The 13,420-nt window shown below is 41.3% G+C and overlaps 1 protein-coding gene across 3 annotated transcripts in view; it reads right to left on the reverse strand.

Annotated features, from left to right (window-relative positions):
• RNASET2 (ribonuclease T2) overlaps positions 1-13,420 on the reverse strand; it is a 77,239-nt gene that overhangs the window by 4,029 nt on the left and 59,790 nt on the right. For 2 of the 3 annotated variants that reach the window (XM_065590450.1, XM_024112196.3), the window contains exons 5-7: positions 13,308-13,365; positions 12,079-12,149; positions 6,671-6,784 (exon numbers count right to left, since the gene is read on the reverse strand). In XM_065590450.1, the coding sequence (XP_065446522.1) occupies positions 6,671-6,784; positions 12,079-12,149; positions 13,308-13,365 (243 nt within the window). The remainder of the gene's footprint in view (positions 1-6,670; positions 6,785-12,078; positions 12,150-13,307; positions 13,366-13,420) is intronic. The other variant, XM_042848291.2, reaches the window with a different exon arrangement.

The following is a 13,420-nucleotide window of genomic DNA, read 5'->3' on the forward strand; positions in this document are numbered from 1 at the left end:
CTCTGTGCATGTTCACTGCTGCCTTCCTCTAGATGTTCTGACACCTGTCTCCTGCCTAAGTCCCAGAGTGATCCATGAATGAGGGGAAGATAGTCCTTAGCCCATCTAAGTAGAGGCAGTGCCCAATCCAGTAGGTGCGCTTGAAAGGTCCCATTCAAAATTCTGCCAGAGGACGACGAGGTGGTGATGCTGCCGCCACCCACCTTACAACTTTTAGCCCAGTGACTAAAGCACTCGCCTGAGACCCCACGTTCAATTCCCTCCCTTTCTTTGAAAGGGGGAGGAAGGATTCAAAACAGAAGTCTCCCACCTCCCAGAAGAGTGCTCAAACCACTGAGCTAGGGGTATTCAGATATAGGGTTCTTTCAAGCTCTTCTGATGAAGCTTGATCTGTGGATAGATAATGAAATAATGGTTGGAGCAGGTGGACTGGACCCAGGGTCTCCCAGCTCCCAGGTGGGTACCCTACCCAACAGATTACAGACTCATTCTCTCTCCTCCAATGACTGTTCTACTGTGTATAAATACTTAAAATGTCATTGGACCAGAGAAAGTGAGAGAATGACGCTGTAGTCCAATGGTAAGAGCACCCATTTGGGAGGTGGGAGACCCCAGGGACCAATACCCCAGCTCTAACCTCTCATTTATCCACAGTTTCAACAGGAGAGACTAAGGGAATCCCACATCTGCATATCCCTGTCATGGTTCAAGGCAATTTCACCTGTATTTCTCCCTTGTGCTCCAGCAAGGACACTCACTCTCAGGCTTCCAGCTCCCCTGCCATCACCCTTCTTGCCTTCTGATCAAAGTATTTTCAGGCAGCGCAGTCCCCTACCTACACTGTGAATTCCCCAGCAAGGCAGACTGCCTAAGCAGGCCTGCTTTGCTTTTTTCCTCAGAGGTTATAAACAGCATAACTGCCTACAGGTATAAGTTACCACATACCCCTTTCTAAGCAAGCATATTTATGCTTAAGGTGAAAGCATTACAGAGAAAATATTACAAACAATAAAAGAACCTACACATGTTAAATAAGCTTATCAGAGATTCCGTCCCTGCGCTCCCCCACCCCAATCTTCAAAAAGGGCTCTGGTCCATGTCAGTCCTTTGAAACCTTTCCTAAGGATTGGGGCCCCCCTTTGGACCAGACATCCTGTCTTTGCTGGATTAGAATGAAGGCTTTGAGTCAGTTTAAACTCAGGGTATTTAACCAAAAGTCCTTCCTTTGTCCGCTGGCCTCTAGAGAATGCTGCTTGAACTAGCGTAAGTGAGCCTCTTTAGGAGGTGGTGCCTCTCTGGAAATGTTACAACCTGAGTGAATTTGCCTAATCACCCCCCACTGTTCTTACTCCTGGAGGGGATGTAGTTACCCTCCCCCATGGAACTACATACAGTCCCTGGCCCACAGTGATACACACTTAATACAGTAAGATTTCCCAAAGATACTGCAGGAAACTGCAATATTTGTCACAACCCCACAGGTCAGTGGTTAAAGCCTTCTCCTAAGAGATGGGAGACCCCTCTTAAAATCCCTTCTCCCCCTCTAGCAGAGAAGGGGGAATTGAATCTGGGTCTCCACATCCCATGTAAATGCTCTAACCAGTGGGCTAAAAATTATAAGGTGGGTAGCATCCACTCCTCCTTAGGGCATTTTGTGTGGAAAGAGGCAGGCACCCAACTCATTTCTGCTTAAGCCATCTAACTCTAGGAAGCAGGTGTCCTTAGGCACCTCTCTGCAGCCTGGACTTAGGTGCCTATCCCCCTCAGATTAGTTTAGGCAGCTCCCCATCTATCATGCTGGCTTCTGTGGATTGCATTCTTAGGCACCTATCTCTCCCCATTCATTGTATAGGGACCCTAGGTGCCTAACTCAGCGTTGTTCCTGTTTTTTCTGGGTGCCTAAAAGTTAGGTGCCATGGACTCAGCATTGCGATGCCTAGTCCCTTCATGGATTCCACCCTCCAGAACCTGAAGTTGGTGTACCTCATTCCTCTAGGCCTGATCCTATGAGGAGCTCAACCATTCAATTGCTAAGGAAATCAATGGGCCATATCCCAACAATAGGAGTTCAAGAGGAATTGTAAGTGTTCAGCAGTTCTCAGGGTTTAGTCAAATGAAAGCTGATGGAGCTCAGCACCTGGCAAGATCAGGTCCTGTACACACCAGTTTTAATCAAATCGACTGAAGGCCTCTTCCCAATAAGTGACTGTCTAACTCAGTCATTTGAGATTTTTGCAGGTTGGTAACTAGGAAGATACAATGTTATTCTTTCAACAGCCTGGAGTTGTTACCTCAAAGAAAATGATTTAAAAAACAAACAAACGTGTACCTTTATATAGAGGTTGAAAGAAGAGTAATTAAAAAAAGAAATTTTAGCAATTCTAACTGTACATTTTCCGGTTGGAATTTGCAAATCAGTGCAATAAGAATGTTTAATTCAATATTCACTGAAAGAATAATGAAGAATGGTAATGCTCTTTTTTTTAAGCGATAAGAAAAAACCCACTAGCTGTTAACTTGAAAATTTTTCAGTCTCCGTTCTTTGTTTCACAGTGCAACATTCACTCAAAGTAAAGAGCTCTACTGTCGGTCACCATTCCATCTGCAACTCATTCCTTAGTCACATTGTAAAAGCTACCCAGGACAATAGAACACAGGCAATTTACTAATCAGACATATTTAAACTGATTTTATTATTACATTTGAAATGCTCAGGACTTAGGTCTAGAAAAATCTATGACTGGATATTAGAAGGCAGCTACACAGACTGGAGGGGATGAAAATCACTATTTCATATTGTTCTGTGTATGTTAAGGGAGTAAACAAGACTTTGGTAAGGAGCTGTTTGAATTAAGACAGCAACCACAACAAAACTAATTTTTAAAAAAAGCTAATTTAGGTTAAGTACTGAAGGATTTTCCCCCTTCTCTTAGAAGGCTGTTTTGTTATAGAGGGTATCTTGATTGTCAGATATGGAGCCATGAAGACATTTTCCCCATCCAGTGAACAGGCAGGGACCTAGGATTTTTCTTTTTGCCTTTCTCTGTAGCAGCACAGGACCAATCAGAAAACTGAGAAAAAGTAAGAGTAAAGTACTGTGACATGGTGGCTGGCCCTGAAGTAAGTTCAGCTTTGCTGTGCCAGAACAGTTGCTCTCAGTTTGGCCAATTCAGAGAGCAGGGCAGCACCTGGGGGTTTAGAGAACCACAGAGAATCTGAGAGGAGCAAAACCTGATCTGAGACTCTGAGTGAGGGCTGTCTAGGAGAAGATTGGCAGGAGATAAGGGTTGCCAGACACAGAAGGTGTTTCCTGGGGGAAGGCTGAAGGCAAGGAGAATAGAGGGGTATGCTGGCTGACCTCCCTGAGCCAGGGCCAGAGGGCTGAAGGAGAGAAGAGGAGTAGCAGCAGAAGGAAGTGCCTGGTGGCCTAGTTGGAAACTGAGGGCTGGAGATGGCTGAAGGCAGGGAACAGTAGAGCTGCTCATCAGCTGACACCTCCATGCTGGAGAGCTGGATCCGGGGGAACAATGAGAGGTCCAGAGGGAGGGAGGGATGCTCCCCGGCAAGAACAATCTCCCAAAAGAGAAGCTGTGTGGGGGGGTCCCTCTGGGAATTGCATTCAGAGGAACAGAAGAGGACTGACAAGGAGCTTAGGTGTAGTGGAAGACACCAAAATCTAATATGGAAGGACTCCCAGCAGAGATGCTGGGGTGTGGGGAGGGAGGGGGGAGGGCAGGGGTTCCTGCTGGGAAAAGCAGTGTTTTAAGGACTATATCCACTGAGTATAGGAAATTGACTATGCTTGGGACTTTTTGTAATGGATGGATTTGCAGTACAGCTTTGGATTTGCAGTACGGCCCCAGAGAAAGATGTTCTTAAGGCAAGAGAGCTGTTGTAGAGTTAGTGGGGGATCTGAAGAGGCAGGCGTACTGAGGCAGGCATGCCTGTTGTGCCATGGCCTGCAGCCGGAGGGTGCGCTAGGCAGGACCTCACTATGACAAATAATTTTACATGGAGAGCAACTAAAATGATAAAAGGTTCAGAAAAACTTGACCTATGAGGAAAGGTTAAAAAAGCTGGGCATATTTAGTCTTGAGAAAAGAAGACTGAGGAGAGACCTGATAAGTCTTCAAATATGTTAAGGGCTGTTATAAAGAGGACAATGATTAATTGTTCTCCATGCCCATTGAAAGTAGGACAAGAAGTAATGGGTTTAATCTGCAACAAGGGAGATTTAGGTTAGATATTAGGAAAAACTTTCTAACCATAAGAGCAGCTAAGCTCTGGAAAAAGACGAACAGGAGTACTTGTGGCACCTTAGAGACTAACAAATTTATTAGAGCATAAGCTTTCGTGGACTACAGCCCACTTCTTCGGATGCATATATATGCATATTAAGCTCTAATAAATTTGTTAGTCTCTAAGGTGCCACAAGTACTCCTGTTCTTCTTTTTGCGGATACAGACTAACACGGCTGCTACTCTGTAAGCTCTGGAACAGGCTTCCAACTGAGGTTGTGGAATCCCCATCACTGGAGGCTTTTAAGAACAGGTTGGACAAACCCTTTTCCGTGATGGCCTAAGTTTACTTGATCCTGCCTCAGTGCAGGGGATGGGATTTGATGACATTGTCCTATATTTCTATGATTCTACCATTCTTGAATTGTGGATGCCAGAACGGGACACAGCCCTGGTTGCACCAGTGCCACATACGGAGGTAAAATAATCTTTCTACTCCTATGGGAGATTTCTATTCACGCATCCAAGGATCATGTTAGTCCTTTTGGCCACAGGGTTTCACTAGTATTTCATGTTCAGCTGATTATCCACCACAACCATGACGACATCTTTTTCACAGTCACTGCTACCCAGGATAGAGTCCCTCACAGTATAAGTACAGCCTTCATTCTTTGTTCCTAGATGTATACATTGACATTTAGCTCTCAGCTTACCAAGTGATCCACATCCATATTAATGACCCGTCCTCCTCATTATTTACCACTCTGCCAATTTTTGTGTCATCTGCAAACTTTATCAGTGATTACTTTGTTTTCTTCCAGATCATTGATAAAAATATTAAAATACATAGGGGTAAGAACCAATCCCTGTAGGACCCCTACTAGTTACATCATGAGACCCGTCAGTTTCCATGTTTTAATCTATTAAATGTGTGCCATGTTAATTTTATATAATTCTTGGTTTTTAATCAAAATATTGTGCAGTGCCAAACACCTTATGGAAGTCTAAGTATATTACAGCACGGCTAGTACCTTTATCAACCAACCTTGTAATCCCATCAAAATAAGATATCAAGGTAAATTGACAGGATCTATTTTCCATAAACCCATGTTGATCATATTACCCTCCTTTAATTCTTTATTGAGTCCCTTATCTGCCGCTCCATTACCTTGTCCAGGATTGATGTCAGACGTAATTCCCTGGGTCATCCTATTTCTCTTTTTTAAATATTGGCAATCAATATTAAATATTTAAAATCCGCTCCCAGGCTGATAATGTCATGTAGGTTTCACATGGACATCTGTATGCTGCAAATTTGCACATTCAAGCAGGGAACTGAGAAGCTGAACAGCCTGCTAGTCACTACACAGGGGGGCATTTTAAAAAGTGCTCCTAATTAATGTATACCTAAGAAGCTAGGACAAGTTGTTATCTCCCATCTAAATTTTCTGTGTGTAGTCACCAGTGTGTTGGAGCAGTGAGAAGGGATCATCCAATCAGAATAGGAAGACATAACACACTGTTAATTGCTTATGAGTGCATGGTGGGGGCTTTGGCATTGGTTGACATCGGTCTTTCAGGCTGTCCTCTGTTTCTATTGGATCCTTCCTCTATAGTCCCTAAATCCTAGTCTATTATTCTCTCTCTCAGAAGCTGAACAAGAGTTTTGCCCTTGTCTTGTCCTTTTCCACTAAGAGAAACGATGCATGCATTTTATTTTCTAAATTTTCTGAATTTTTTTTAATTGGCCCTACTATTGTAAAATTGAGTTTCTCAAGCACTATGTTGTATATAGGTTTTTAAAAATCTAGAAGAATGTTTCTGGTTACATTACAACACTTCTAAAAGGTATAGTAGCCAAAACTTGACTCCCAATTTGACTATTATAACACCATGCAAATATCTCAGGCCCTGATCCTGCAAATGCCTTTGCACATACTTAACTCTACTGCCGTGAGTAATCCCATAAAAATTAGTAGGGCTACTCACAGAAGTAAAGTTGAGCACATATGTAAGTGTGTGCCAGATCAGGACTTCAGTAAACAAATGGCAGCCTATGATATCTAAAAATGAATCTACCTCAAGGGTCAATCCTGCCATTCCCACTGCAGTCAATTTGAGTTTTACCTAAAAAGGATGGCAAAATTGAACTCATTAGAGACAATGAAGACACTTACTGACTGAAATGGAAGTTGGATTGGTGCCTAGTATCATGTGATGAGAAAAGGAGACCATACTACAACTTAAAATGGTAGCAGAATAAACCTTGCTCTGGCTCTAGAGTACAGTATTAAAGACAACTGGCATCAACAGTCATTTTTCCACTGCAGAGTGAATTAAAGATTTAGGGTTTTTTCTTTGTTGTTAAGTGTACATCAAAGCCTTTTGCACCACTAAAATAATAAACCGACAGAAGGGGTAGATTTCCATACCTGTTGAGGTCAAGTTTTTGGTAGAGATCCAGTGTTCTACCAAAATATTTCTTTTGAGAATTAAGAGGCTCCACTGTGGCTGCACAGGTCCCATGTTTCTCCCACTCATGCTTCCTATGGGAACAAAGCTAAATTCAGTTTTTAAGAGACATGGAATCTGCCCAGGTATACTCCGAATGCTAAGAGAATGTCCCTTTAAGGTAAAGAGTTCTTATCCAAATATTAGTGTAAGAACAAGCATCTGACAGATGAAGTTCATAACTGAAACAGGAGAAAATCATCACATCTCTTACAAACAACCGCACATACAATCAGCTAGAGTAGGCAAAAATCCCCCAATCCTCTCCCTGTATCGCCCTGCACCTCAATACAAGTAAGCAGAGATACTGATTTCTACAAATACATCTTGTTCACTCTGCCATAGGTGCCAGGTGCAAAAAATGAGAAGCCTCCCATTCCTGGTGCCAGCATCTCAGACTGAGACTCGATTAGATATGATAAGGCAGAGAATCCTAGCATGTAGTAGAGTACACAACACAAAGAGAAAACATTGCTGTAGGAGGGCAGATTTTCACAGTTCTATTAGTGCAAATTGTTGTATTATGAGAAATGAGTCATGTTCAGAAAGTTAAACTGTGAGAATTTTCCTCAAGTGTTAACATTTCTAAATTTCTTTTAGTATAAACTTTAGTGAGGTCTTGTATACTACAATAGCAGGCCATGCGTCAAATTGAATTTTAAAAACAATGAAGATGTCCTAAAACCTGGTTCCTTACTATAATGTCAAGCCTGTCAGTATCCCAGAATGCAAAAAATAAAATAAAAAAGCCATACTCTGTTTTGTCAGTGGACTAACACATACAAAGCAGGAAATTTAGCTATATCTCAAGGCATATTTACTGTGAAAGATGCAAGTATGGAATCTTTAACACCGACATCCTTTTCCCAAAATGTTCATTAGTGACTGGGGTTAAATAGATGTCAGCACAAAACACAAAAAGCTTGTAATGAATGATTAAAAATCCCTTCGCTTTTTGGATGCCTTGCTTTCAATCTCTTGACTCTTGAGATGTCCCCTTTATACATCACAAAGAAGGGGCACAAGTCCAATCTTTTTTTTCTTTTGCAGGATGCCTTTGAGTTATGTGTTTACCAGAAAAGTTAAAGAACTTACTTAAAGTATGAAAACTCTTATTAAATACTTGGAATTGGAAAAAATGGCACATTTACTTTTGAGCTGGAAGTGAGCATGAAGACTGAGTTCAAAATTTGGGGATGGGGGTGGTTATGTGTAACTGGAAGACTGTATAAGTTCTTGAAATTAGGGGTTTAGAATGAAAATGTTTCTCTCATTCCTATAGCGTTGTTTCTTTACAGTTATTACAAATGTGACAGATCAAAGTGTATCTGTAGGTATCCATGCCAAACTACAAATCAGAGGGTCTGCAGATTTGGTTGAACTTTAGGAGCATGCAGCAGCTGCTTGGGAGAACTGCTGATAGTTTTAGGGCCTTGGCAACTGGACTGTAGTGTCTCCACTGCCAAGAGGCCCAGAGCTCTGCCCAGCCCAGCCCAGCCCAGCAAGAACTCATGGGACCCAAAGTTTGGGTTCACTACAACCTGGTGAGTGTCCAGGAGGGGGTGCTCATCCCAGCTTGCAACAAAAAAATTAAAATAACCCTTCCTAAAGACAAGCTACCTATTTTGCACAGCACAACTACATGAAAGAAGAGAAAAGATGTAGAAATAATTCATTATTTCTAACTGTTGGGTATAGGAATGTGGCATTTGACCTTCACCTCTTGCACTTAACAAAACACAACTAAGGAAACTATGGAAACTGCAGAAATTCCTAGTGAAAAATAAGACACCAATTTCTTTCTTGTCTAATGCTCAGAAAGGCCTTGATTTTTCAAAGCACTTGTGTGGCAAACAGCAAGAAAGGCAAGGTCACCGCACTTGAGCAGCAGCTCATGCTTGTGTCGAATACGGATGCAAGACAGTCCTCCGTACAGGCAGCAATGAGTAAATAAACAAACTACCCAGCAACAAACCTCTTGTGGATCTCTCTGACCCTCAGCAGCATGGGGGGAAAGAAGAGGCAAGGCATTAGTGCACAACAGGTGTGTCTGAGGAGACATGAGTTCAAATGCTCAGCATTCAAAGCTAGGCAGTTCCCTCTTTTGATTTCCTTCTGCTAATGGGCACGCAGGAGCACTCACTTATGCAACCTGTGCAACCTGCCCTGCTCCACCACTTTTGACCTTGTGCTGACATGAGTAATTCTACCTCTGCACTACGCAGAGCTGCAGAATGCCCACAATGCAGCAAAAATTGTTGTGCTCACCATTGTAGAGGGAAGATGGGATGTCACTTTCTCCCAAACAGCACTGCAGAGCTCTGCTCCACTTTGCAGGAGCACTGAAGCCTGAGTGTGTGGTGGACAAAGCTAGAGTCATATCAGATATCAGATGGGTCTGAGAACTAAACAAATGCAGTGGCTCACAGGCATATAGATATTGCGGGAGGAATAATGAGGAGCTGCAACCCACAGCTGTCCATAACTTGCAGTACTCGAAGGGGATTAGATGCAGATAGTTGCCAGGTCTGTTGATTCTTTCTTCTGCGCTGTACACATTTGGGTTGAGCCCACAGCCTTATGTGTTTGGGATGAACAATCTTTTCAAAAATTTCCCCCTAAACAATTACTCCACACGGGACACTTTCAATTTAAAAATCATAAATTGTAGAATACATACATTTCTCTTTCCTACGATACTAAGATCTTAGATTCTTAAGTGGAAGGATTTTTTAAAATCCATTTACTTGTCACTTTGTATGCTCTTTAATATAACTCTTTCATTTAGCTTTCAACTATGAAAATCTATGTAGTCCGTTTCACTTTTAGGTTCTTCATGCTGAATTTTCAAGGTTTTATACTCTAAAAAGAAATATTTACAAGGACTGTTTATTTGTTTCATAAGAACTATTTTAACTTAAGTAAAAAATGTGGAAGCATTTCAGCGGTGTTAGGTTTGGTAAAAGCTTGTAGGTTCATAAAATCTGTAATTAGAGCCATATTTAAGGCAACACTGTCCCTTATTAAACAGCTCCCAGTATTAAAGGGAAGGATTTCTCACAGCCAACAAATACTGGTCACCAAAAAAAAATTAAAACATACCTAAACCAACTGCCATATTGCTTTTATACTGCTGGTAACCCCAGGTTATTTCAACTTCTGGCAAGACTGCTGTTGGCTAGCCTTTGAGTCAGAAATGCTAAATGGAATCAATAGCCATGATGATATATGGGACTAGAGTAAATTCAAAGTTTTCAAGGATTTTTCTTCATTTTGATCAAATAGTCATTTTTTACCAACAGATTTGTATGAACATATTTCACTTGTATTTATCAAGATCTGCTGTCCACTACCATGACATCATATCTTGACTTTCCCCCTCAGAAAAAAAAAACCAACAGAAGCTCCTATATACTACTGTCTTCAGGCCAAAAGCTCCCAACTGTTTAGATGAGCAAAGTGGAGTAAAGAGAAGTTGATCAGGGTACAGGAAGTGCTAGTTCTGTGACATGTTTCTCTTGCCCTGGGATTATGTGGGGATTGGGCTCTGTGTAGGGAGAAGGCAGGGTCAAAAGGACAGCCACTCTCCCTGCCTGCTTTATGATACTGCCCCAGAGAATTTTCAGTCCTCTAGGTGGAGATAACCCACCCAATCCTAATGAAAAGCACCTCAGAAACTAAGTCAGTGAAACAATGAGGAGTCCGGTGATACCTTAAAGACTAACAAATTTATTTGGGCATAAGCTTTCGTGGGTAAAAAACCCACTTCTTCAGATGCATGGAGTCTCCTGAAGAAGTGGGTTTTTTACTCACGAAAGCTTATGCCCAAATACATCTGTTAGTCTTTAAGGTGCCACCAGACTCCTCATTATTTTTGTGGCTACAGACTAACACGGCTACCCCTCTGATACTAAGTCAGTGAAGGATTTTAACTCAGCAGCTGGGAGAATCTAATAAGATACTGAATGAGTCCATCAACTTTTTGGGTTGAGGTTTTGGGCAGGAAAGACTCTTCATTCACAGGCATGCTCTGTCTCCTTTTCACATCTATACAAGGAACCCATGCTGTGAGACAGACTTACAGTTTCTCTAGTGAGCCAGCAACTTCAAGCAGATATGAAGAATTAATACATTTGCAATGGGACAAAGAAAAAAACAGTTTTTTATCTTCCCTTCTTTGACTGAACACAGAGGAGACATGGAAACCATGGTAACAAGCTTAACCTACTGCAAATACCAAAGACCCTGCAGAATACCATACACAATAAGAATCGTGTTTATCCTGTTACTAATATTGGACCCTACACTGCAGTCCTGCTTTCCAAAACACAGTCCTCCATCCTATAAATGTGACCTACAGTCTTGATTCCCAGAGGTATGCCCTTGTGTTTAGCTGTACTAAAATGCATGTTGTTAAGTGAGGACAGTTTACAATAAGTTCTACAGAGGAATCTGGATCAAACCTATCTTTATAATTATTTATTGCTTCACCAATTTGTGGGCCATCTGTAAATCTTACCAGCACTAATTTTATATTTATTTCCAGATTATTGATAAAGATCATGAATAGTGCTGGGGAAAGAACAGGTCCCTGTGGGACACCACTAGAAACACCAATGTTCGATGATGACTTCTATTTACGTTTTTGGGGGTTTTTTTTGTTTTTTTTTTAAGATCTATCAGTTAGTTACCAGTTTTTAAATCAATCCAATATGGGCTGCACTGATTTTTGTATTGTGACTTTAAAAAAAAAAAAAACTCAAAAAAAAATATTGTGTGGTACTACATCAAAATGCCTTACAGAAGTAGATGTGTAGGATATCAACACAGTTGCCTTTGTCAACCAAACCTGTAATCTGAAAGAACACTACCAAGTTTGTTTGACAAGAACTCATGGGAGCTCTCTGCACCTTCATATACTTCTTGTATGAGGAATTTCAATGTCTCTCTAAATGTGTGCCATTTTACCAGTCCTATAGGAATGTGTGATACACCTACAAGAAGTCTGTATATGACACTTATTAGGTCTAGATGACTGCATAGAGTCTCACTGTAGTCCTTGGGACACAACAGTGGTGTAAGGGTCTACACAGGTAATCCTTTGGAAGACTGAGGCCAGAGATCCTGCTTCCATGTAAATATTAATATTGACGAAGCATAAGAAACACAGAAGGAAAGTGCAGAATAATTTCTAAAGTTGTTATTCCAAGGTTTTTGATGCAACTACAGCAAGCGTCTAAAGCCTGGTACCAAATGCTCCTTCACATAAGTCATTTAGAAAGACTATAAGATACATCCAAAATGATTTTCCATCGTAGCTTGAACTCACCAGAACTGGGTGCGATTAGGAGATGAATGGAGTACATCAGGCCAGTATTGTCTCATGTCTGGCAAGAGATCCTAGAAATTAAAAATATGTATCTGCCCTGTGTAGCTGAAAAGGGATTTCATACTCAATATACATAAATGGATACATTTTCAAAACATTGCCAATCTCCTTGGAGATTCTTGGCTGAAACCCGTTATATAGGTGAAAAAGAATTATTGCTAGGTGAGTAAGAGGTTTTGTGCCCTGTGAAAATGTATCCTTATGGCTGTTTCAGATGCAAATGTACAATTAGATTTTGAAACACTGAACAAAAATATTTCCTTTCTTGAAATCAGATACATTTCTGTAACTGTTTAATTAACTGATTAATTTCTGCAACCCTACGGAAATCCTCTTAAATTGTACAGTTCCTGTCTTACTCATCTCCAGCCTTTAATCCCCCACCCTGTATTATAAAGCAATGTTTGACTGATAAATGGACTTTTCCATTCTTTATGGTTTGAAAGAAGTCAAATTCATCATAGAGCTTACTGTTCAGCTCTCCTTAATTTGCATTCCCTGCCTGCAGATGCACCTCACTTCTGGGAAAGGACAGGCTGCAGCCACCACTGCTTTCACTTCCCTTATTGGTTCCATCAGGGGAACAGCTTTAAACAACAGATGATAGTCAACAGGAGTCCTACTACTGGACGCTATGTGGAAAATGCACTCCTAGGTGCTGGGCTGCCCAGCAGCACAGAAGTTGCAAGGGGTGCTCTAGTTGTACCCTCCCTAGGGTGACCAGCTGTCCCAATTTTATAGGGACAGTCCCGATCTTTGGGTCTTTTTCTTCTATAGGATCCTATTACCCCCCACCCCGTCCCGATTTTTCACACTCGCTGTCTGGTCACTCTAACGCTCCCCTCCAGAAAGACTTTTTGCCCCGGGAGGCCCAGAGCCAGTGTTCTGCCAGTTTCTACTTGAAAAGACTAGGGAATTACTCAAGCCATGTGTGTATACAAAACCAATGGTGATTTGAAGGAGTCGTTGAACTTCACAGAGACTTAGAATAAGGGAATAAAGCACCTAATGAATGTTGGAATGGGAATTTTTAAAAGTATAACCATCTCAGATTACAAATTAAATCAGAAGGGATATGCTATGAAGTTATATATATTTGGGATTTGAAAAGGTAATTGTGTTCAATCCTGCTCAGAATTAACATTTTAATTTAAATAAATTAAAATTACCTTAATCTCAGTCACATTGAAGTGCCATGTTCTATTACATTCGTCTACTTTATCTGGCCTAGGGAAGAAATATACAAATGAAAACAGAATGCCCACTATTAGGTACTGGGTGG

Source organism: Chrysemys picta, chromosome 3, assembly GCF_011386835.1.
Source record: "Chrysemys picta bellii isolate R12L10 chromosome 3, ASM1138683v2, whole genome shotgun sequence".
In the NCBI taxonomy this organism is placed as follows: Eukaryota; Metazoa; Chordata; order Testudines; family Emydidae; genus Chrysemys; species Chrysemys picta.